General features: G+C 37.1%; 1 protein-coding gene across 1 annotated transcript in view; it reads right to left on the bottom strand.

Moving 5' to 3' along the window:
* The window catches only part of JMY (junction mediating and regulatory protein, p53 cofactor), a gene marked incomplete at its 5' end in the record, with an annotated part of 66572 nt that overhangs the window by 39256 nt on the left and 2304 nt on the right, over positions 1 to 25012 (bottom strand). Inside the window, 1 exon segment of the mRNA XM_009637249.2 lies at positions 6481 to 6654. Coding sequence (XP_009635544.2) covers positions 6481 to 6654 — 174 coding nt within the window.

Genomic DNA, 25012 nt, shown 5'->3' with positions numbered 1-25012 from the left:
GGACACTCTGATTCTGCATCTTTCTGCACCATTTCCCTCCATACCTTAATCTTAGGTGAGATCCAAGGCTGTCCTAGCTCTTGCTTCCAACTGTAATTATTACACTTGGAAGAAAAAAAAATTAAGCCACAAGGTATGGACACATTGATAACTCCCAATTTCTGCTACGAACCTGCTTAGAGGCTTCCTGAGCTGATGGCTAATCTGAATCATTGCTAATAGCGACTGATGGGTCTGTCTCTTTCCGGAACACGTATATACTTAGTGTCCATGGTTGAAAGCCAAGTTTAGTTAACTATGATTTCTGATGATGTGAGGACACATCTTCAACTACAGATATACTGGAAGAGACTTAAGAACTCTTTGAAGTGTTTCAACCTCTCCACTGAGAACTACCTTAGTACTTTTTACCCAATGTTTTTCATCAACTTCTTGGCAGCAAGTCACTAGTCTGTAACTACTGGAGGGCGTGGTTCAGAAACTGAAAGAAATTAAATTGAGCTGATTGCCATGCGAGTAATGGTACATTTTAATCAGTGCTGCTTTAGTGTCCTCCCATGTGCCTTGTGTAGCTTTGTATTCACATTTTTCACTGCAAGACCACCATGCACTCAAAAATATTACGTGAGGCTTAAAAAAACCTGCACAGTTCAAAAATCAGCTCACTAAGACATCTGTTATTCAAGAGCCAATGACAAAAACATGGATTTAGTAATACAGAACTCATCCATCTGATGTATGGGAGCAACACTACAAATTAAGATTATCAAGTACTGACATCCACTCCTTTTCCCAAAACATCTTCAGTCAGTTGACTGTGAGATTTTTTTTAAAGTACTCTCTCTAAGTATTTTTAAAGTAATTCTATTTTGCTAGCTGTTCTCATCATTAAAATTTTCTCCTTTGAACTTGTTTCATACTTTGTGAAAATACTTTTTTAACCAAAAGTTAAAATGTTCAGTGCAACATAATTTAATTCAAAGGATTTAATTTTACATATAGCAAAGTCAAATTAGTTATAAGGTTCACTGCTGCAATTCACCAACAAGTGTTAAACCAACAAATAAATTCACATATGGTTGAGCCCCAGTTGTATTTTCAGCTATACCAGTATCTGCTTAAAGGAGTTTGAAGGGGAAGCACAGTATAGACTAATAAAGCTTTCCACAATTAAAAAAAAATAATTGATGAATTATCAAGCTATATGCTGCTCTAGTATCTTATTTCCAGTGCTAGACTTCAACACTAGTATATTTAAAGTCCTTAAAGACCCTGCACAATCAAGTGAATTAACATGTCACTGAAAATAATGAATATGTACGCAATGAAACTAAGAGTGCGTTTAAATATATTTAACATATAATTACATCTTAATGTTCTCGTTTCCTGGGGATGAACTGAGAGGTAATGATGACTGTAGGCTCTCACTTGTATCAAGATATTATCAGTTCTCAGTTAAGCAAATCCAGTCCAACTCAGACCTTCAAGAATGCTTCTGTCAAAGTTTTGCTGGCATCTACATGTAGGTTATGAAACAATTTATCTTACATCTCATCTTTAGTCTAATACCAAACACATTAAAAAAAAGAAAGAAAAAAAAAAGCATGAAAAAAGAAAGCTTCCCACTGATTTCACCTAGGGTTTGACCAAACACAGTGCCTACTCAACATGGTTGTGAAGTACTGTCCACAGCCCTAAGACCATAAAAATTCAAAGTAGCAAAGTAGCTTCTTTCTCCCTATGAAGGCCATTGAACACAACTCTTCATACATAAAAGGCTTTGTATTTTTGCTCATGAAGAATCTTGAAAGATTTTTTTTTTTTGAATAACAAGATTTGGTATCCTGTATCAAAGAACACTTTATATCTTACTCTTAAAGAGCTTAAAGCTTGATCATATTAACCAGTCAGTTAGTTCTATAGCCAAATATCAACCACTAACTGTCCCTCCCCTCCATACTCTCAGAAAAAGACTGCACTATATATAGAGGATCTGACAAAATTAAGGTTTAACTATCTGAAATCTAAGGCACCAGAGCACAGGTATCTACTCTGCTTCTTCCAAATTTCGGAAGAAGTATTTCACTTCCAGGTCTCCAGCTACTGATGTCTACTACTTCCCAACTTTCTGCTATGGCAATGTATATATTCTTAACATACAAAAATTTGATACATTTTCACAGGGAAATGATCTATTTTGATAAAAAATTCGTGGCTATAAATGTGAAACATTCTTAGGATCAGAAATATTACAGCTTTTTTTAGTTCATTAGAAGTCTCATTTCTAGCAAAAAGAGCATCCTAAAATCCATGTGGAATTAAGAATTAATTATAGATAAAATCATCTATAAATTGTCCTGTGGTTGGAAAAATAAACAGATAGCCCCAAAAATATAATACAGCATTTGAATATCAAGCTTTACTTGCCTGATGCCTATGTTACATCTGAGAGTCTGAAATCACAAGAAATGGACCAGAAACCTAAACAGTGAAATTAACACGCTAAAACTCACTGGCTGAATGTCTTTACATAGTATTACATCTAAACCAGCAGCATCCAGAAATAATGAAACTTAATAATGCCTACACAAATTCAGCACAGCTTTTATGTGTATACAAATTATAACACTGTCTTCAATTCCTTTATTATACCTTCTCCAGCATTTAGAGAACATAATCATAGTTCTGACTGTTTGGCTGGCTTATCAATATAACTTTTCACACTTACCTTACAAAACATTGTCATACTAGACACACAGAATATGTCTAGTAAGCATATCTTACATTTTAATCTTGAAATGAGTACAGACTTGCTTCTTTGATGAGCATTTCTCAATTTGGCAATGCCATTAATTACAAATTGGCTTTTATTTGTGTGTCCCCCATAAAGGCCTTGGGGCAAGCAGGATTATTCCCCTATCACATACAGTAAAAAAATCTAAGTCCCAAATACTGCTGTCCTTTCAGTGTCCAGTTTTTTCAAGAATGCATGATATCTGGTAAGCATTTTGTCATGCTCAGAGGGAGGTCTCCATGGATTTAAGCAGCACTTACAAATGTTAGGCATTTCTATGAACAAAACTATGTTTCTGAAGCTGGGAGCCCAAAAAATGAGAAACATATCACTACTGAATGTATTGTTCTAGAGTCAGATGGACTGTCCATCATTAAATAGAAATTTTGGTGTCAGTCAATTTTCCAGGCTGGCACTTCGCTTCATAAAAAGCCACCCTTTTCTCCTTCCATAATCTTCTACCTTTTTAAGTTTCCCAAATTCAGCAATATTTAAGTGCTTCACAATACATCCCTGATTCCACACCCATATTAAATAATGCACCTTCACACTACAATGAGGCAAATAAACCTGAAAAAGTAACATAGAATCAAGTTAAAATATAAAACGAAAAAAAAATACTTCTATCATGTCTATCATGGACAACACTAACCTGCATTTGCAAGCTTCTAAATGGTTTGACTTTGTTATGAACTTTCGTTCTGGGTTGTTTTGTTTGGGTTTTTTTTTCCCCCTCAAAAAAAGGAATCTGCAGAGAATACAGCTGTCCTACTCTAATAATCCTCCACTGAGCAGATAGAATTTTGTGTTTGTTCTTCACTTCCCTCCTGTAGGCTTGTCTCTTGCTAAAGGTTTCACAGCAACAGCAGAAATTTAACACCTATGATATATATTCCAATTTTTATGTCTTGCTCCAAAAGGAGCAATACACTATACATTCTCTCAAAGATTACAGGCAAAGCAATTAATTCCTCCTAAACTTGTTCTAAAAACTGACAAAATGAAACTGATTAAAATACTTATTAAACCCCCCAAATTCTTGAAAAACAAAGTAAAATAACCTTCCCACAAATCCAAAACAGATACCTAATAAAGGTCTAAAAATGTTAAATAATTGCAGAAGGCAATTGCAATCTTGACTAAATACTGATATTTGTATTCAAGCTTAATTATCTAACTTATTTTTTCATTTTACTAACACATTCTGCAAGTTCCTTCTTCCTTACCCTGCCCTACATCCAAACTTTATCTTTCTCCTTGCCACTCTCTATATGTTAACAGTATTACATGTTCACAGCTCCCATTTCATTGAGGTAGTAAGCATCAGAAATACTTCTGTTATGCATGAAAATGGAGGTAACCCCAGTCACCAGGGTTTTTAGAAACCTAAGGATCTTTGTTCCATTATTAAGCCTGCCAGAAAAACATACACAGCAAGTTAACACAAACCATTTCATGCACAAGTTCTATTTATAAAACAGTTCTTCTACCCTAGCTACCCAGCGTAATACATATTTTGTCATCATAGATACAAGTACTGTTTTCTCTCAAACAATTAAATGAAAAACAAGAGATGGCATCTTTCTCTACCACATAATACAGATGACCAAGTTTTATAACTCAAAAATTGCCAAGTTAGGAAGAGAGCTTAATGTACATTAGATGCAACTGTGTATGAAATAATCAACCACAGAACACGCCTCTGAAGTTTACTGTCATGGTTTAATCCCAGCTGGCAACTAATCCCCACCTAGCTGCTCGCTCCCTCCCCCCACCCTGGTGGGATGGGGGAGAGAATCAGAAGAGTAAAACTGAGAAAACTCGTGGGTTGAGATAAAGACAGTTTAATAGGTAAAGCAAAAGTCACACGCACAAACAAAGCAAAACAAGGGATTCATTCACTATTTCTGAGCAGGCAGGTGGCTCAGCCACCTCCAGGAAAGCAGGGCTCCATCATGCGTAACAGTTACTTGGGAAGACAAACGCCATCACTCTGAACATGTCCCCCTTCTTTCTTCTTCCCCCCAGCTTTCTATGCTGAGCATGACATCCTGTGGTATGGAATATCCCTTTGGTCAGATGGGGTCAGCTTTCCTGGCTGTGCCCCCTTCCCAACTTCTTGTGCCCCCCCAGCCTCCTCGCTGGTGGGGTGGAGTGAGGAGCAGAGGCCCTGACTCTGTGTAAGCCCAGCTCAGCAGTAACTAACACATCCCTGTGTTCCCAACACTGTTTGCAGCACAAATCCAAAACATAGACCCCTACTAGTTACTGTGAAGAAAATTAACTCTATCCCAGCTGAAATGAGCATATTTACCAAGGTTATTCTTTCAGGAAAAATCAAAAATGAGGTATTTTAAAACTGGAATTCAAGAGATCACTGAGGTTAAAAAAAAAAAATCACAAAAACAAAACCCCAAACCAAAACACAACTCTTAATTCATATTGCCTACTCAATATGATATTTATTTTTTCTTGTTTGGCAAAAGAACAAAAAAATTAATATTTTCCTCTGCTACAAATTCAAATAAAATGGGAACTATTTCATCATGCTTTGAAGAAAACTTTTTATTAAATGTAGTGTTCATAATCTAACTGTATAATACATCTGAAAAAAAATATTCATCCCAATTCTCTATGCAGCAACATTTATCATTCAGGAGCAAAAAAGCACTTTTAGTTCAAATATCATCACATTATCTCACTGAGTTAGTTCACATTGCTGAACTTTCTGAAAAATTACTTTATGAACACAGCAATAGCTCAAAATAAAACTAGTTTTGGAATTGTAAATCCTCTTGCCTGCCTCCCTCATTCTATAATCAAAAGAGAAGAAGAGAATCAAAATCAGAGAAAACCACTGTATTTTTGAATTGAAACCAATAAAAACAATGTTGGCTAACTGAACAAGGTGCCAAGCTGAGATAAATCGACACTTGCAATACAGATTAAATGAAACAAACCAATTTTAGCTTTTATGTTATAACACACATATTAGAAGAATGAGAAGGCTAGTCTTAATAATCTGCACAGGAACTAATGATTTTATCAAAAGCCCTTCCAAGATGCAATAAAGATGACATCTGTTACTTCTGGTTAAGTATTTAAAACTAGAATCAATATGCATTATAAGGCAGTTCTCCCAAAATGTAGTATTCTTCAGCTAGCTATACTTTTTTAACTCTTAGGAAAATATACTGGTAAAGTGTTACAACAAATTACATACTTCTAATATGCTTCCATGTTTAAGTGTTTCAGAACATTAGATGAGAAGCTACTGAGTTCTTAAAGTTTATTAGATTGTCTCAGAAAACTAAAATGAAAAGTAACTTCCTGTATAGTCTTTTAAAAGAATTAACAATAGCATAGATACTGTACATATGTCTCTTCTATTTTATATATTAGTCAGTATTCCCAGTAATCACAAAATTTTAAGTTTCACCTATTAAATTCAGCAATGAATTTGAACAGTAAAACACAGTAAGTTAAACAGGCAATGGTTAACTACATATGTCACCGACAGTCTCAGTCTTCAAAAGCACTGAGTGGAGAAACCAGGAAAATAGGGTTAACCTCTACTGGAGAAACCATCACTGCATATACTATACAATAAAAGTAATAAATAGTAAATAGTAACTAAAAAGCACGATTTCCCCCATTAATAAGAAGCTCTGTTACCTTTACCATACCTTTATCTGCTGTCTTCTAAGCATTGCCAGTTCCCTCATATCTCGGAATGGCTGTAGTAAGTACTGGTAGAGCTCCGTGGTAGCCTCTGCAAGACTACTGTAGGCTTCATCTTCCATTTGATACAGTTCAAGCAGCTCTACCATGCTTTCTGTGTTCTTATGTTTTTCCAGAAGCTGGAGAAAAAGCCCAATTTTAGTGAACATGTTCAAACATTCTTGCTAAATGTGACAGTCATTTAAAATTTGTTTTAACCTATCCTCTTGTATTATCTTCCCTCTCCCACAAAATCATCACTCGGGCAAACAAGCAAACAAAAAATTCTTAATCCCCACCCACATCTTGAATTTAGCCAGTCAAACATGAGCAACATCTCTGATAACCTTAACTCAAAATCTGCAGCACAAAACCTCTGGAAGGTAATGAATATGAGCGCACAAAAAGCAACTAAGTACAAGAAGATATGCTACTTCACATATTTCCCACTTTCAGTTGTCAGGGGGCAGGATTTCAGGAAAGGACACAAAAGAGAAGTCACATTTTGATCTCTCTAGGTTTTTTTGGTGTTTGGGGTTTTTTTTGCCTGTCTGTACTTTGGGCCCACACAGCCGCGTTGTATCAGTGGAGCGTCAGACACAGACAGGAGTATATATGAAACAGTGATCTGCATTTCTGGTAATTTCGACTTCTGGTTTATGATTTTGGCCTAGACAGTTTAGGCATGAAATTTCAAATGCACAAAGTTTCCATTAGATTTTTTTTAAAGGAAATCATCTAAGTATTATAAGCTTTAAAAAAAATACTTAAAGTAATTTGTTTTAATACATACAAGAAAACACAGCAACAGAGGAGTCTGTCCATTCCTTCTTTTAGTTCTTATGGAGCCAAAAATTCATCTGTTTGTACAAATTTGCCACAATGTATGTTTTTAATCTATATGCTTGTTTTGCATCTATTTTGGGCATTTGCCTGGGCAGACCTCACACGCTGCTGAAAATCTTTTACCATTTCTAAAAAAATATTGAACTGTTTAATAAAACCTAATCTCACACAGACATGTGGAGTACTTGACATATTTACAAAGACAAGATTATCCGAAATTAATTCCCCTCTTATGTAATTTTCAAAGTCAAAGTCTCTTGTCCTTTATATTACCATCTCATTCACAGTCCAAGTTTTTTAAACTTAACATAGATTAAGAACACTATGGAATAACCACATTGTATCTTTTATATGTTCATTCAAGTTGGATGCCAAACCTACGTGAAATACTCTCAGTATACTCAACTGCATCAAGAATTGTAACTGGAAGACAAAATAGAAGGAACTGCAGATTAGAAATTGAAGCTTTGGTCAACAGTCCTTTGGTGTCTGGTTCATTTATATCCCAGGACAGTCAAGAGAAATCTTGATTACCTTACTATCTATTCAGTTTGCTCCATTACATTTATATTATTATGCTGTGTTTCAGTTACCTGACCAGATAAAAAAAAAGTTCTCCTTCATCATTTAAAGTTTGCTTCTGAAGATCCCCTAACCCCACCTGGGCTTCCTTTGAAGCACTAAATATTGGCCAAGATTAGGGAGAGGATGTGGAGCAGAATGCAGAGAGTCTCACAGTAGCTTAATTTAAATGTTCAGCATTAAAATGATGGCCAGATGACACACCAGGAAGAGCTTTCCCTCAGCAAGGCTTAGCTAGAGATGAAAGGTCTGGGAGAGATGGTGTAAGAACAGATGTGACAGTCGTCAGCAGCATGAGGCAATTTGCTGTATTACCTAAACAATTTCACCTAGGAAGTTGTTCCTATTGCAAGGTCATTTGTTATGCCCTTCTGCTCTCTTCCAGCAGCACGTAATATTTGGTGGTATTTGAGTTCTCACTGAGAGTACTGGGTAGTGGTTCATGGCTTGCAGTCTGTAAAATTGACAATTTATGAACTTTCAGAGTCAAACACACATAACCTAACCTGAAATTACAGGGACAGAAGTCATCCCAAGATGCTCTTGGGTCTGTCCCAAGTCCCTGTGGATTTCATGCAGCCCACTAGCTGTTTTAACCAGGTACTCTATGAAGCCACCTTCTTCTTTAGCTCCTCTTGCTCATTGCTAGTGCCTAAAATGAGAGTTGCCATATTCAAGCCTTATCCTATTTCCTCCTGGCACTATCAGAAAACCCTCTTGCAGTCCCAAAGCTGCAATTATCCTTCTGTCAACATACTGAAAAATCAAACCTTTCTTCTCAAGCTACCCATTGCAAGAAGGGTCTCTATTATTAGCAGCAGCTCTACAGCACACTGTAATGTTTAATTCCTTTTTAATTGCTTAGGCTATTAGTATCTTCTTACTAAATAAGTTTACACATGTGTTTCATACTGAAACCCTGCTATTCTAGTAGGACACAAATCCTAGAGGGCAACAAAAAATGACAAAAATTAGAGACAACTTATCACCATTTAAAGGAGAATCTTAGAGTAATCTCATTCCAGGAACAGAACAATACAATGCAGGGTTGGTTTTTTTTCCCCTTTACAGGTAATTCTTAAGGCCTACTTAATAGTTCTAATTTCCTGGAAGACAGTCACAACTTTGCAGAAGTTACAGTGAAAGCACCAGGAAATAAAGGACCATTTCAAGTGTAGCAGTACAAAGACATCTTAAGGACACTAAAAGCAAGTATCTACTTATAATTAGTTGGTTGTTCAGTGAAAATCATGTCCATCACTGGAAATGGCATGGATAAAGTAACAAATTATCATTACATTGCTGCACATACAGAAGATGCCCATTTAGGGCATTGTTTCAAGGTCTTGTCCATGTCCAGTTCTATTTGATCTGCTGCTGGTGTTACCCCAAACCTAAACCTAACCCTCAGCTCCTTTAAAAATACCAAACCTCCAATAAAAAAGACAAGTGAGGGGAGGTTATTCAAACAGAATATATATATTCTTAAATTATTAACACAAGGTAAGCAACCATTCTTCCTAAGGCAATGATGCACACAGAGTTCACTTCCTGTGCCTAATGAAAACCTTTCATCACCATTTTCATTCAGAAATTTCATTTAAACTATAATTGCCAGAAAAGACATAACAAAACATGAAAACTGATTTGGAAACCAAGGAGTATCACCTTACTTCATTCGGAGCAAAGGCCAAAGAACTACTGAATAGGGATATTCTTCAAAACAGGTAGGAAGGTTACCAGCCTGCGAGCACTGGTTACCTACAGCCTCATTACTACCCATGCATCTATTAACACGTTCTTCTATAGGCTCATTCAGACAGTGTTTTGCAGAAAAACTTCCGAACGTTAACCTTCCTTCCAAATGTTGTAAACCAGCTCAAAAGTGCATTGAAATTATTTTGTCCTGTCAGATCAACACCATAAAATTGCTGCCTCAAATTTCACTTGGGTTAAAAGTTACAAGGAGAGAAAGAAGAAACTGAAGAAATGTGGGGAAAAAAAAAAAAAAAAAACACCACAACAAAACCCTCCCCAAAAAACAGTTTTGAAAAACAACACAGAGATAATATGTGCCCAGGTGGCCAAGGCGGCCAATGGCATCCTGGCTTGTATCAGGAATAGTGTGGCCAGCAGGGCTAGGGAAGCGATCGTCCCCCTGTACTCGGCACTGGTGAGGCCGCACCTCAAATACTGTGTTCAGTTTTGGGCCCCTCACTACCAGAAGGACATTGAGGCACTGGAGCGTGTCCAGAGAAGTGCAACAAAGCTGGTGAGGGGTCTGGAGCACAAGTCCTGTGAGGAGCAGCTGAGGGAACTGGGGTTGTTTAGCCTGGAGAAGAGGAGGCTGAGGGGAGACCTGATCGCCCTCTACAACTGCCTGACAGGAGGCTGTGGCGAGGTGGGTGTTGGTCTCTTCTCCCAAGTAACAAGCGATACAACAAGAGGAAATGGCCTCAAGTTGCACCAGGGGAGGTTTAGATTGGACATTAGGAAAAATTTCTTCACAGAAAAGGTTGTCAAGCATTGGAACAGGCTGCCCAGGGAAGTGGTTGAATAACCTTTCCTGGAGATATTTAGAAGATGGGTAGATGAGGTGCTTAGGGACATGGTTTAGTGGTAGAATGGCAGTGTTAGGTTAATGGCTGGACTTGATGATCTTCAAGGTCTTTTCCAACCTACACAATTCTATGATTCTATGTACACAGTTTAAAGGAATACAGAAACTATAATACAAACTATTCTCTCTCACTTTTTGGAACAGATATGATTTACCAGTCACCAAGCCTTCACCAATATGACGTGGTATGAACAGAAGACTGAGAGCTTTGATTCTGCTTGTAGACAGAGCCTTGCAAGCCTGATGAAGAGTCCAGACTGCTTTATTACCACCAGTCCTAAAGGGCCACTGACATAGAAGACAGATGGTGCCAAGGTGGCTGCATAGAGAACCTCTCCTACTTTGCTCTACAAAGCAGTCCTATGGAAGCTTTCCTATTCTGGATCAAGGTCAGCTGAAGCATTTTTTTAGCTGGCTGCCATTCAGACAGTATTCAGACTATCAGGTAACAATAATGCTGGGTCTAGCACAGAATCCACTGAATTAATAATGTCATAAGGCAAACCAGGCCCTCCATAGACTCACAGGTAGTTTAACTGTGTATGTTCCAATTTTCACACAGGCAGTACATAGACGACACACTATATTAGAAACATGAAAATTCAGCTTTTAGTAAGATGGAGACATAGGTTAAGCTGGCTGAATGCCTAAATCAACCTGGTACGTTAAAACCATGCCGGTTTTGAGGTATTAGCATAAAAATACATGAACAATTTTTGTATCATCTTTTATGCTCCACTCATGATTAATTCTCAGCACAGACATTCAGTGTCACTGTTTATTTACTTCAACAGTCTCAGTATGAATTTTTGACTTTCACAATTTTTTAATTATATTATTTAAAGTGGGTGGAGGACGGTAGAGTAATATCCTGTACAGGCCTGACTAGTACAGGCCTGACTATACCCACTGAATACTGCATTTTTTTTAAGAATCATGTTTCACAGATGTTACATTGTTCACAACTAAATGAATCCATATATTTTAGGCAACTATTATGCAGATAGACTCTAACCAGCAGGAAACATTTTTTTCAATTTAACAGCACATATATTTGAACTATATAATAATGATTATTTCTGTCTTCAGTGTTTTTTAAAAAATTATTTTGTCCATAAAGCTTTAAAAGCATTACAGCAAACAGTGCAAATATGTGCAGGTTGACCTCAGCTGGAAGTATAATCCAAAGCTTGATTTAATCAGTGAAGTGTCGAGTCTCACATTTCCTTTGCTATTATTCCCAAAACCTTCCCTGTTATTCCTATTTTATTGTGCGTATTTTGTAAAAACATTGCAATATGACACATATCCATTTTTAGCTAAAACAGGCCATAAAGGTATTTCTCAGTCTTTTACTAAGCTTCTTCATATTTTTGGAATAACAGTAATTACAGAATACCCTATTTTCTATTAATTTAGATTCTTGAAAGCCTGATAGTATTACTTGCTGTTTCCAGGATGAATTCTAAAGACTTTTAATTGAAGCAGCACATTTAAGATCTCAGGTAAAACTAAGGATTAGTTGTTTTCAGAGAGAGGTACAGTACTGCAGACAAAGCAGTTTTTAGATCCTCCGTCCTTTCCACTTAACAGGAGTTCTAAGAGAAAAATACCAAATCCTCTTGCTGATACACTTGGAATAGTCTGCAGTGAGCTCCAGAAAATGAGTTCCAAAGAAGTAAAGCCCCAGAGTACACAAAATTCAGATGCAAAATTTTAGCAACTGAAATTAGACTGCAATTTCTTGTATCAGAACATGCTTAAACTTGTTTAGATTCTCCCTTTTTAAGCTATCTTTAATCAAACAAACAAACAAAAACATTGTTAAAAGCAAACACACTCCCACATGTCCTGGTAATGAGCAGGAGTCTCAGCTACATGAAATCTGTACTACAGGCAAACTGCTTTTATCTCTTTTACACACGTCCTGTATTTAAATGTCACCTGTTGTGGTTAAAAGATCAAGCCTTGCCAGGACATTTAGCTTTCTGTTTGCATGACTGCATTGCCATAAACAATCCTTAGACTTGTAGTATCAAAAGACCATTTGCATTCTTGTAGCAGGTGAATGCCCCAGTAAGGGACCAAAGCCTGACTCTCCAATACAGATCTAAAATACATTTTAGATGTATTGTTGCATCTGTTGCAACAAATGGACTGTTGGTGCAGAACTCATCTAAGAGAATACAAAAGATGAACCCAGAGTTGGGACAGCAGAAACAAATAAGGTAATACCTGCCAGCATGGTAAGTGCTGGAACCAGCACTGCATCTGTCTAACCTCTTAAGATTAAAAGAAGACACAAACAAGTGAGTTCTATATTAAACTTATCTGGAAGCCACACAGTTTATAATTGGTACATAAAGCAATCATCCACCTGCTGACTAGACAAAACAGTCCAATTTTTTCAACCAGGCTTCTGAAGACAGGGAATTGGAAGTGTATGCCAATGCATTGCAAAGGTTATTGTGTGGATTTTGGGGGGATTTTCTGAAGGGCTGTTTACAGAAGATTAATTATTTATAATTAAAATAATAAAGCTAAACACACACATAAACCACACATAACAAATAAGACCGAAGTTTGCAATTATTCTAAGAAACAAAAAGCAAACACATATGCACACGAAACCAAACCCAAAGAAGATACTGGAAAGTAAAATACAGAGTGTATAAAGCACAAGAAATAAAGAGAAACACTTCCATAAAACGTGTCTTCTAGGTCTCTGAAGAGCTACTCATATCAAGCAAGCCACATTATTCTTCTTTAAACCCTGTTTAAAACAGTCTTACTACCTGCATGCAGAGAGCCTGTGTATCTTAGTACATGTGTCCAGAGATGTACTGGGTTTACATGGCACAGTTTTGGTAGCAGGGGTCTCCAGGGGTGGCTTCTGTGAGAAGCTGCTAGAAGCTTCCCTCATGTCCAACTGAGTCAATGCCAGCTGGCTCCAAGATGGACCTGCTGTTGGCCAAGGCTGAGCCCATCAGTCACGGTGGTAGCACCTCTGGGATACCACATGTAAGAAGGGGAGGAAAAACTGCTGCACAATAGCAGCCAGAGAGAGGAGTGAGAATATGTGAGAGGAACAATTCTGCAGACACCAGGGTCAGTGCAGAAGGAGGGGAAAGAGGTGCTCCAGGTGCCAGAGCAGAGATTCCCCTGCAGCCCCGGGTGCAGCCCACAGTGGGGCAGGCTGTGCCCCTGCAGCCCAGGGAGCCCACAGGGGAGCAGATCCCCACCTGCAGCCCGGGAAGGACCCCACGCTGGAGCAGGGGGGTGCCCGAAGGAGGCTGTGACCCCGTGGGAAGCCCGTGCTGGAGTAGGCTCCTGGCAGGGCCTGTGGAGAGAGGAACCTCTGCAGGGGACCCACATTGGAGCAGTCTGTTCCTGAAGGACTGCACCCCTAGGAAAGGATGGAGCCACGCTGGAGTTCATGAAGGACTGCAGCTTGTGGGAAGGACCCACACTGGAGAAGTTCGTGGAGGACTGTCTCTCGTGGGAGGGACCCCATGCTGGAGCAGGGGGAGAGCGTGAGGAGGAAGGAGAGGCAAAGACAATGTGATGAACTGACTGCAACCCCCATTTCTCATCCCCCTGTGCCACTCAGCAGGGAGGAGGTAGAGAATTTGTGAGTGAAGTTGAGCATAGGAAGAAGGGAGGGGTGGGGGGATGAAGTTTTTAATATCTGTTCTTATTTGTCATAATCCTACTCTGATTTGATTGGCAATAAATTAAATTAATTTCCCCAAGTCAAGTATCTTTTGCCCAGGACAATAACTGCTGAGAGATCCCCCTGACCTTTTCTCAATTTTCTTGCCCTATCAGGCTGAGGAGGGGGAATGATAGAGAGCACACCAGAAGGCTAAGACCAGCACTTTGCAGATTGCCTGGCCTCATATCAGTTATCTTTGTTTATACTTAGGTTAACAGCTCCTAGGACAGTAACAATTACTTTTATCAAGTCCATTTACACTGCCTACCAAAACGCACCTCATTTTGGTGGTGCCCTACGTGTAACACAAGTCTGTAGAAACAGAAAAGAACTGAACTGGGTAAGAAAAATTGAAGTAGTATTTTAACGTAGCCAAGTGAGCCAAAACATTATTTCCATGTGTGCATCATTACTGAACAATGCAACTTCTCTCCTCCCACCCAAAATTCTAAATAGAAATCTCAGCAGAACTGTATGCATATATATAACTTGTTGGAATATCACAAGGCTCAGATTCAAAACTGCCAACTCTGACAACAATGTATGGCACACCAGATCTCTTCTGAAAGCTCAAGAGGGAGATGTCAACAATTAAAAACTATGCATCTCCTTTTCTGTAAACAAGACAAACATACATGTAATATCATGGTAAAGTTGCTTTTATTTAAGATGGTATTTGTCTGATCACCTTACCTTGCTGTGTGATGTGGCTGTGCCACTCCCGAGTTACACTATCATGCCAAATGAGTGCCTATAAAAACCAGGTATTTGTTTCAATTTATCATATTACTTGGAATAGCATAGCTACAAATAAGCTACAGAAATCATAGCAAACAAGGGCTAATTGCATAGGAGTGCTCATTTTACAGGAGTGCAAGGCTTTTTTCTGCTGTTAGTAACACAGAAATAAATTTTTACACTGTAATGTAATTTGATGAATAAAATAGATCTGTTTACTATATTTCAAAGTTATGGCACTCTGGGACTCCTTCCCTTTGGAAAGGGGCAAAATAACTAAAAGATAAAGTCACTAATGAATGACTGATCAGTTGGAACACAGTAAAGTCTAACAAAAAGACTTCTAGGCAACACCTCACCCTGAAGGCTTGGCAAAGAGCTGATTTTACACGTCCTAATGAGTTCTAAGTAATTTTCTTCTGCAGGAGACTGATCGAAAAAAAATGCAAAGCCAGAAAACTGAGAACATACAAAAGTGTTCACTCTGTGCCATAAAATACATTAACTTTTGGTCCACAGGCCCTGTTCTTCAGTGCTTCTGAACTGTGCTATTAGGAAAACATATTCAAGGGCCTCAAAACTGGTAACTGTCTAAAGAAACTAATACTTGCATGCAATGAATACATTTACTTAGCAGATATTACAATGCTACTCTTAAAACCCGTCTTTGTGTAAGGTTTGCAATGTCTGAATGCTGGCCTAGCCAAATACCCACTCCGCTAAAGAACAAATGTTCCTTTATGAAAACAAAGGTGAAAATTTGATGGGAAGAAAAAGGATTTATGAGGCATAATCAATTTCCCTCTGAAGTCATCTTATGGGAATCATAACAGCAGCACTGAATTAGTTGTCTTACCAGTTTTACAATGCATTTGGCATGGCAGAAGATATTCTCAAATGTCTGATAAACCTGTTAGACTTTTAACGATCTAATTCGAAGTGGGTAAAGCATTGTGACAGTACCAGATTCAAAGCACTGGTATGGGTGAATTTACTTTTTAAAGTGGAACTGAGCTAATGGCTTGCTCCTATCAAAAGGAGAGCCCACTTTCCCATCCCCTCTTTGATCTCTCCTTCCAACTCCACCCCTGTTCCTTGTTCCTTCTGCTCTCAGGTGCCCTCTTCCTCCACCACACTGGCTTTGGCATTTTTCAGACCCTTCAATGAAAAAACTGAGCATCTGACAGAAAGCTATTTCTGTAGTTTCTCTTGGATTAACTTACTGAGTTGAATCAGCACACGGCAAGCACAAAGAAGCACAACAGGAAGGAACACAAAGCTGAAGGGGGGAGGACAGAAAGTAATAGTATCCCCCCCACCCCCACCCGCTTTCAGCATCAGCAAGCTGATGATCCAGTTCTTCAGCTCCCATCAACAACGCAACCACCTGTAAACCCTGGACAACAGCTAACTCAAATGGCCCTGTGTGTGGTTTCCCAAGGCTGGTGTAGTTCAATACTGTTTCAACCTTACCTTTACAGCACCTGATACAATGGCGAAATCACGGAAAGGCAGGTGTAAGAAGGAAACGGCATCACACATGACTAAAGGCAATTTTTAAAGTTTCTACGCTAAAATAATGGGGTTCTTTATTTAAAAGTTCAATACAACACCCAAAAAGCCCAATAGAAAGAACACATTTACAGCCCCACTAATACTGACAAAAGGCTACATAAAATATCAAGAATCTCCTGAAATCCCGTATCGTGCACACTATTTTTCCTCTTAACAACAAATGTTGTTTAAATAACAGGCTATTAAATCACTTCCATAACAGCACATTTCAGACAAAAGCAATATATATTAGTATCAGGCAAACACAGACTTGTAGTCTGTGGTGCTACCCATTTGAGTTGGTTTTGTTCCTGTTTTCATGGAGAAATGACGGGGAAAGGTTACACAGTATAAATGTTATGGAGAAGTAAAATCCATGTGTGATAAAGCAGCACGATAAAACACAGTTGAAATAATACATACCATTTGCCCATTAATTCAAGTCTTCCAGAACAACTCCAATACCGCAAGTAGTTTGGGATTTTCTAAACTCCTCCCACATATGGATTTTTTGCTGAATTATACTACTCGTAAGTGACAAAATGGTACAACTCAAAATTCTGATATCTGATGATTATAAATAAATATCACATTACTGAAAGGCTTAAGAATTTGGGCTCTGAAGCCACAGTGCTATTTGTAGAAAAATTATAAACTTTCAGAAACTTCTAGAACTGATCTACAGATTTTTTCCCTCAAAAGTTTCACAACTGAATTAATACTTTTGTTTCTTTTTCTGTTTTAAAATTTTCTTTAAAACAGTTATAAAGCACACAAGTTTGGGGTTTGTTTTTTGTTTTGTTTTTTTTTAAAAAAAAGCCCTAATCAAAATTAGTTTTATTTTATGCATGGTGTTTAACTAGAAAACCCAAAGAAGTTCCTTCCAACATAATAATCTATGATTCTAAGTTCTTGAAAAATCTTTTACAATACCCTCTCCCTAAAGTAGCTAAAAACAAGTCATGATGCAATGCTGTTATGTGAAAAGTTGTGCTACTACTAATTTTAGATGACCCACATAAATTGTCTGCAAGTCATCACAAACAAATGCTAATTGATTATTTAAACAACATTTTTCAAAGGAATAACAATCCAGTTCCCTCACACCAATATCACAGCATTTTTTCCAAAAGAAGGTCATAGAAACATTTGTCTACAAATGCATTTTGGAAAGTACTGTAACAGTAGCATAAAACAAACAAAAATTTCCATTACCATTTCAGAAAGCAGAGGTACTCAATTTACTTTCAGAAAAAATAAAAAAGGTTGCTGAAGGACTGGAAGTGTTCTGTAACAGCTTTCCAGAAGCAACTTGTTGACAAAAATGTCCACTACGCACTCTATTTTTCCTGAATGGGTAATGTTTGTCTGCCCCACATGTAACAAAAAAACAAACAAAAAACTCAATCCATAAATTTGATAACTTTTACTATATAAATACCACAAACAGAAAAGAATAGATAGAAAGCAAACCCAGAGATAGGGTCTTTACAGTAGAATGTTTTTAACTGAAAACAACTTCTGCCAAAATGTTTGCAACTGGTGAGTGGAGTCATAGGCAGACACACCGCTAGCATTCTATTTACAGCTACTCTGAACAGCTCCAGATGATGATTTTCAGAGACTAGCTTCACCCTTCTGCCTATGACCAGAAAGTTAATCCAAAAGTAAAATCCAAACTGCACAACTGAGCCTTTAATAAGGTTACTAATAATAATGGACACAGTTGACAAGAAAAAGCTAGTAAACAAGGAGACATCTGTGGAGACATTTCAAGTTAACATCTACCACTGTCTGTTAAAATTGTTCATGAAGTTTTCAGACAAATTAATAAAGATTTGGTTCATATTTCAGACCCAAATTCTTCAGAAAATGGAAATTTGCCAAGTTTCAACAATAAAGTAATTAAAACAAAACCACATTTCCCTTATTAATTTATACATCTTATGACTGGAAGACACTATGAGAACAGCCAATCTCCTGCCCAACAAATTTGACTATTTTCTTCATTTTTATAATCCTGTTTCAAGTTATACAAGGGCTTCAGCAATTATTCTTAAAGACTAACCTATATTCTAGCAAGTAGCATCACCAGATTTCTGATCAGATCATACTGTTTCTTCCCGTAAGGGCACAATTCTTTTTTCACCATTCACAATGCATTCTTACATGTTTTCCATTAAGCAGCACTGCACTCAAAGCAGGGATTTTTAGTGAACTATCCAAGATTTTTGTTCGGAATGGCTACAGCAATGTTAGTACTATGCAAGATGTATGAGTAATTCAAATAAATTGTTCCAATGTATATTAACTTTGGCTCCCTTCCTCAAAAACTCTAAATCTTCTAATCTAGATCAGTACACACTAGACGGTTAAACCTACAGCTGCTTTATAGGCCCCTTCCCCAGAGCACTATCATGCTGAATATCAGTAGCAGGACAAAACTTCTGGACACTCAATTATTAACACAGTAAAATGTTTACAAGAGCAGAGTATCTTATTTACAAGCTCTTACTACATAGTAAATTAACAACAACTTGTGGCATATTTTAAAAATAAAGTCAATTTATTTTAACTAGGGTTGGTTGGTTTGTTTTCTGTGAAAGAGAGAAGAAACACTTTAGCTGTTATATTACTTGCAACTCCTGAATACCCTAGTTGCTCAAAGTCCCAAATTGTTTTAGGTGCAGGTTCCTCTATAGAGTTCAATTCATGTTAATTTGCTTCTCTTGCTTTTGTATGGTACTAAAAAAATAGGTTGTGGCATGATAGACTCACCCACAGTAGAATTACAGTTTCACCAAATGTTAATAGTTGATTCTTCTTTGGAGAAAATAAAGGAAGAAGATGACTGAGCCTATTTAGAAGATACTCTCAGCTGCTAAAGCAACAGGCTCAACATCCCACAGTCCCACCTTATTCCACTGCCAACTCCTATTTAGCAGATAGAGGTCTAAGCAACAGCTCCGAGATATATTTTGAGATCAATCAGGAAGGAATTAAAGCGTGCATAGGAAGGTGTGTGGATTTTATATATATATATATATAAAACATTATTGAGTTAGTCAATATGTATCATATCATCATTCCCCTTCCCTCTCCTCCTAGCCTATCTTCCTTTTTTCCCTACCATATTCCTTATGGCTAAGCTTTCATCTCTTGAAAAGATAACAAGTTTTGCAGATGTATCTTTAGTTGGACTGAGTCCCCACTTTGACAGAAGTTCTTGCCAACAACAGCAATTTCCTGGTGGACTGCAATGGCATGTTTCTACTAGTATCTAAAAAGGGATCCTTAAAAGCACTTCCACAAATTAGAAAAATGGTAGGGACAGCCATTTCTGAAAAGCGCTGCTTTTCAGTGCCTTCTTCAGCTCTGTGGTAGCAGTATTCATGTATATAAAGAACAACATAAACCTTACTGATCATCTGTAAGCAGTGTCTTGTCATATCATAGCAAGAAACGTAAAAGATTAAATTATTAGAAAGAATCTGCTTTCAAATGCTAAACCTGCCTGTGTAATACTATCTCGGCCAGAAAGGTTACTGGATTAAGAAAGACGTTGATTTGAAGGTAAGACATTCAATGGAAGAGAAAGAAAATAATGCTGGAAAAATTGAGAAAAAAATATGCAAGAAGACAAAGGTAACCATGAAGAAAAGACAACTCAACACCACCTCTAAAAGCTAAGAAATTAAGTGAGCTGTGAATCCCGAGGAGCATAATGGATTACAGAGTGTTTATTACACAGGCGGTACACACCTCTTCAAAATATTCTGGCATGTGAAAATGCTGCAACTGCACATCATCTAGAACAACTTTAAACAAAAAATAGATGAAAGTCTATCTCTACGTCTAGGGAAACAAAACAATTCAAATTTTGAAGGGGAATATAAAATAAAATAATTCCATCAGCAGAATACTCTCCCACCTACAAGACATAAATGGTTCCCCAACGCCAGTTTGGACAGTTAAACAGAGAATATATTGAATTTTATTTCCTTTTTATTCTCCCAGGTACTCGGATGAAGAAATGAACTATGAGACTGGCAAGATGTTGTTGTCAATCTCTAAAAATTAAGTCTAAGCTTACTGAGTTATATTGAACACTATTGCTATATTCTACAGAAGGTACTCTTATTCTTCATGTAAGATTTAAGTTCGGTGAAGGGAGACCTGATTTTTCAAGAAAACCTCGTTTTCTTTGTGTACATATTATTTGTACATGTTTTGAAGAAATGCACATTATTTTAAGCATTCTGCTGTTTTCAGATAGAGCAGTCAAACTTAACAAAGCATTAATAAAAGTGCATGAAGTCTATCTACCTATATATGCCATAGATGCACTGTAGAAAGGGGAAAGAAAAAAAACCAACAAACTTCAAATCTAAAGCAAGTATCCTAACTTGGACTAGAACAGAGATAACACAAAAAGGCTGACAAAAATGAAAAAAAAAAAAGTTCAATTAACCTATGATCACAAATCTATAAATCTGAAACAATTTGCTGCTACCTACAAAACAGAAGTAAAAGGGAAGGGCAGTAGAAAAAAAAAAGTTTTCTCCAGAAGCTATCAGATGGAAGAAGGATAAAAGATAAGATTTTCAATTAAAAGGTAAATTGTTATTTTGCTTAGACCTTATAAGGTTTTAATACACAGACTAAAGAAAGAAGCAAATACTATGGTAATATGGTCTAATGTCCTTTAAATAAGGGATTCCTAGAAGCCATTTTAAAGCATGTATTTTAAAATGGTACGTAATCACATCTTAGGCTTTCAGCAACTGTGAGTCTACCATATGATTAAGCTGTTCCATATTTAATTATCCTTGCTACTATAAGGGTCCAAGAATCTCAAGTGATATAGCCCTACCTTACTTCCACATCTTCCAGTAGCATCAGATGTCACCATCAATTGTTTAACTTGTAACACGGATTTATATAACCAGAACACATTTCAGAAACTCGCTGAAAGACTGAAACCAAAATATCCGTATGACTTAGATTTTTATTATCTGCAGAAAATGGGGAGGGGGGAACCACTCCACATTTAATTCTGCATATCTGAAAATGTATTGCAGTATCCTTGCTATTGGATTTGATGCCTGCAGAACGAGCCAGGTGTGAACTTCCAAGGCCTAAAATGCCAAGCTTTTAAATAATTTATTAACTTAGGACTAGTTTGCAACAACCAGAAATAACTGTTAATGACTCCAGCTGCAAATTAGATAAATACAAAGACAATGGCTGACAAGGAAGAAAATATCTTTGGTTGGACAGCAACACAAGTACTAGCCAGAGTACTATTATCATGTGAATCTTAAGACCTCAGACTATACTTACCTGGCCTACACAGCATGCCCTACAGACGCCGACATATTATATTTTGGTTACTACTAACCTATAGTACTGGTTCAGTACTTAAACAGCCTATTTGCCCAGTATTTATAAGTGAATCAAAACAATTTTACTGGAAGCAAGTGTTCACACTACAAGTAATGAGTACATAAAGAAACGTTCAAACAAAAATATGGTGGATTTCCAGAATGCATTAGTCTTAACTCTGCTCTATTCATGTCAATAGGAAAAAAAATCCACAGTATATCTTATTTTAACCCTCTCTGCTCCCAAAGTTAAATCTGAACCAGTGTTCTTTCCTGAGACACCTTATATACATCTAAATCTAGCTACTATAGTTAACATACAGGTTCCAGTCTTTGCCTCTTACATAGAAAGAGATTACATTGGTTTTGATGGAAACACTACTGCTAGCATTTTTTCTTTGTATTCCTGAAACACTGAAGTACTTTTTTGTACTGTTTAATTTTATTTACTTTTGCATTATTTATGAGTTTGATGTTGAAACCGCTTGTTAGATCACACTGTCTAGTAGTAGATCACTGAATAGAAACAGGTCACCTTACCTCTGGAAAACTTGCATTTTTGGTACAGTGCCGCACTAGCTACCATATACACATTTACTTTAGAACTGAATGCACACAGACAAAGGCAAGGAAATTAAATTCTCCTAGTTACTGAGATGATCCTGAATATTAATTTTGTCTAAAATATTAGAACAGGTTCGACAAAAGAATTACCTATAGGCATTATTTAGCTTTTTTGATGTAAACAGAAATATGTGACAGCACCCTTGGAAAGCAACAAATGTGAAATTCCATTTATTTATAATCAAATCAATTGCTTACCACTTTGTGTGATTTGACATTTGTATTTCATTCACTGAAAACAAAAAATACTTCCCATCTAAAGCTGAGCAAGTCGTATTAAAAAAAAATTGTATACATACTGATTTAAGAAGAAAATAACAGTACAGGTTTCTGTCAAAACCCCTACATTTTCTTCTCATACAACTTGTTACTGTAACAAAATAGAGAAAAGATTTTTATGTCAATTTTTCTTAACCTTTCTAGCCCCTTGAATCAAAAGGAAATCAAGCCAACTGACACAAGATAAAAGTTCCCAGGGCTATTCTGGTGCTTAGTAAAATATTCCACTATACAAAGGAAGAAGTTTAAAAATATCAGTAGCTCCTCGCTTCCAAGGCAGTCTTAGGTTAGCCACAGAAAATAAGATGCTCTGGGAATTTCTGCAGAATTTAGTCATCACTAAGAAGTGTTTCTGAACTTTTCTATTAAAGCAATTCAAAAGAACACACACAGAACAGAGTTGCAAAATGGTCTTTAACAGTCTGCCTGCAGATACTAGAATTCATAGATTTTACAGAGCAACAACAAAATGAAAGCAAGTCTCCAACTAGTTTTATAACTGTCATTCAAGATCCTATAGGCGACCACCTGTCAAATTTCAGACTGACATGGCAATTAAGAGCTGTAAGAAACAGATATTTGCAGGTCCCATTAATTCAAAGATGGTGAAGTAGGCATGCAGTGTAAAGATAGGCTTCCGAAACTCAGAGCTCGCTATGCAAGAGCAAATAAAAGCATAAACATACAATGGAACATGTTTGTTGGTGTGACTAAGCCACCAAACCCTTTTAATCATAGTTTATGCTAACACCACTTTTTATTCAGCAAAACTGTAACTACGTTCAACCTTTTGCCAACTCAGCATTGACAAAGAGTTATGACACCATCTCTGATATTACTATACTCACAAAAATTTACAGGCATGAACACTTAGCCTAGAAAAACTCCTCCCCTTTTATATGGTGAGGAACACAGACAGGAAACTGGCAGGAACAAGAGTACAGAGGAGACCTTTTTCTGACTTCTAAGCACAAAATTTTAAGATTTTGGGAATACTGGCCACAAAGCTGGAATCCCAAATAAGGATTCAGTCTCATCCTCTCTGCTGAAATAATAACATCTTCTTATCTGTTCACTAACTGATTCTGTATCATGTCTGCACGTGGGGGCTCAGACCTCTAGCTGAGCACTCGAGGAATTTTTCAAACAGGCATAAACTTAATGAACAAGAGCTCCAAACAAGGGTTTATTCATTTTCAAAAATGAGGTAAACCAGTATTTACTCCTTTACATAGAAGTTTTTACTTTAACATAAATCATATTCCTAAGCTATTCCAGAATGAATAGTTTTATTTGAAAAAATAAAAGGTGTGCTATTTCAAAACTGCAAATTGTGCAGAAGAAATTAATTCCAGGTCATACAGTTCCTCTACAACTATTTTTCTTCCTCATCTTGGATCTGTTTCTACTTGCAACATTCTTCTGGCTTATTAAAGGTTTATAATTGAGACAGAGATAAAAATGCCTGTTACAAAGAGCAACAATTATTAACTGCTGTGAAAATAAACTGGCTTGTGTGTAACTTATGGAAAGCAACAGATGGGCAAGCAAGGGATGCTGAAACTACGACCGTGAGAGGTTTTGTTGCCCACTTTGCTTCTCCACCCCTAAGAATATAATCAACAGAAACTGCAAGCATTTCTCAAGTAATACCTAACTGTACAGAGGAATTTGTCCTGGGAAAAAAGAAAGAGATTAAATAATTATAAACTGCAGGGCATAGTTTAAAAATTTAAGCCAAAATCTTGGAGTTCTAAACTTGGTTTTCGCACAATCTTACATTAATGAAGACCCTCGACATTCATTATGCTCCTTGATACCATTTTGGTTGCCAGTGCTGCTCAATCCCTTCCCCATTTGCCCAGAAGTTCTTGTAAGAGGTAAAATCAGCTAGCAGGCAAAATGAGCTAAGAAGTGGACTTCAAGCACAGATGGAAAAGTAAATTAAAGTGAGAGATGAAACATTGATTCAGTAGGTTCTCTTGATAGTACAAAAAACCTCTGCTTCAGAAATACCTAGCAGTACCCGTCATCCATTGCTTCATTTGCTTAGAATTGCAATGACAAACAATACCAGTATTTGCTTAAAAGACAGACATTTCCTGTGGACCAAGTAAACCACTAACAGGTAAGGAAAAGAGAAACCCGAGAGCCAA

This window comes from Egretta garzetta, unplaced genomic scaffold (assembly GCF_000687185.1).
Source record: "Egretta garzetta isolate BGI_Z169 unplaced genomic scaffold, ASM68718v1 scaffold424, whole genome shotgun sequence".
Taxonomy (NCBI): domain Eukaryota; kingdom Metazoa; phylum Chordata; class Aves; order Pelecaniformes; family Ardeidae; genus Egretta; species Egretta garzetta.
Note: the sequence above shows the minus strand (reverse complement) of the source record. Positions and strands in the feature narration are given on the sequence as shown.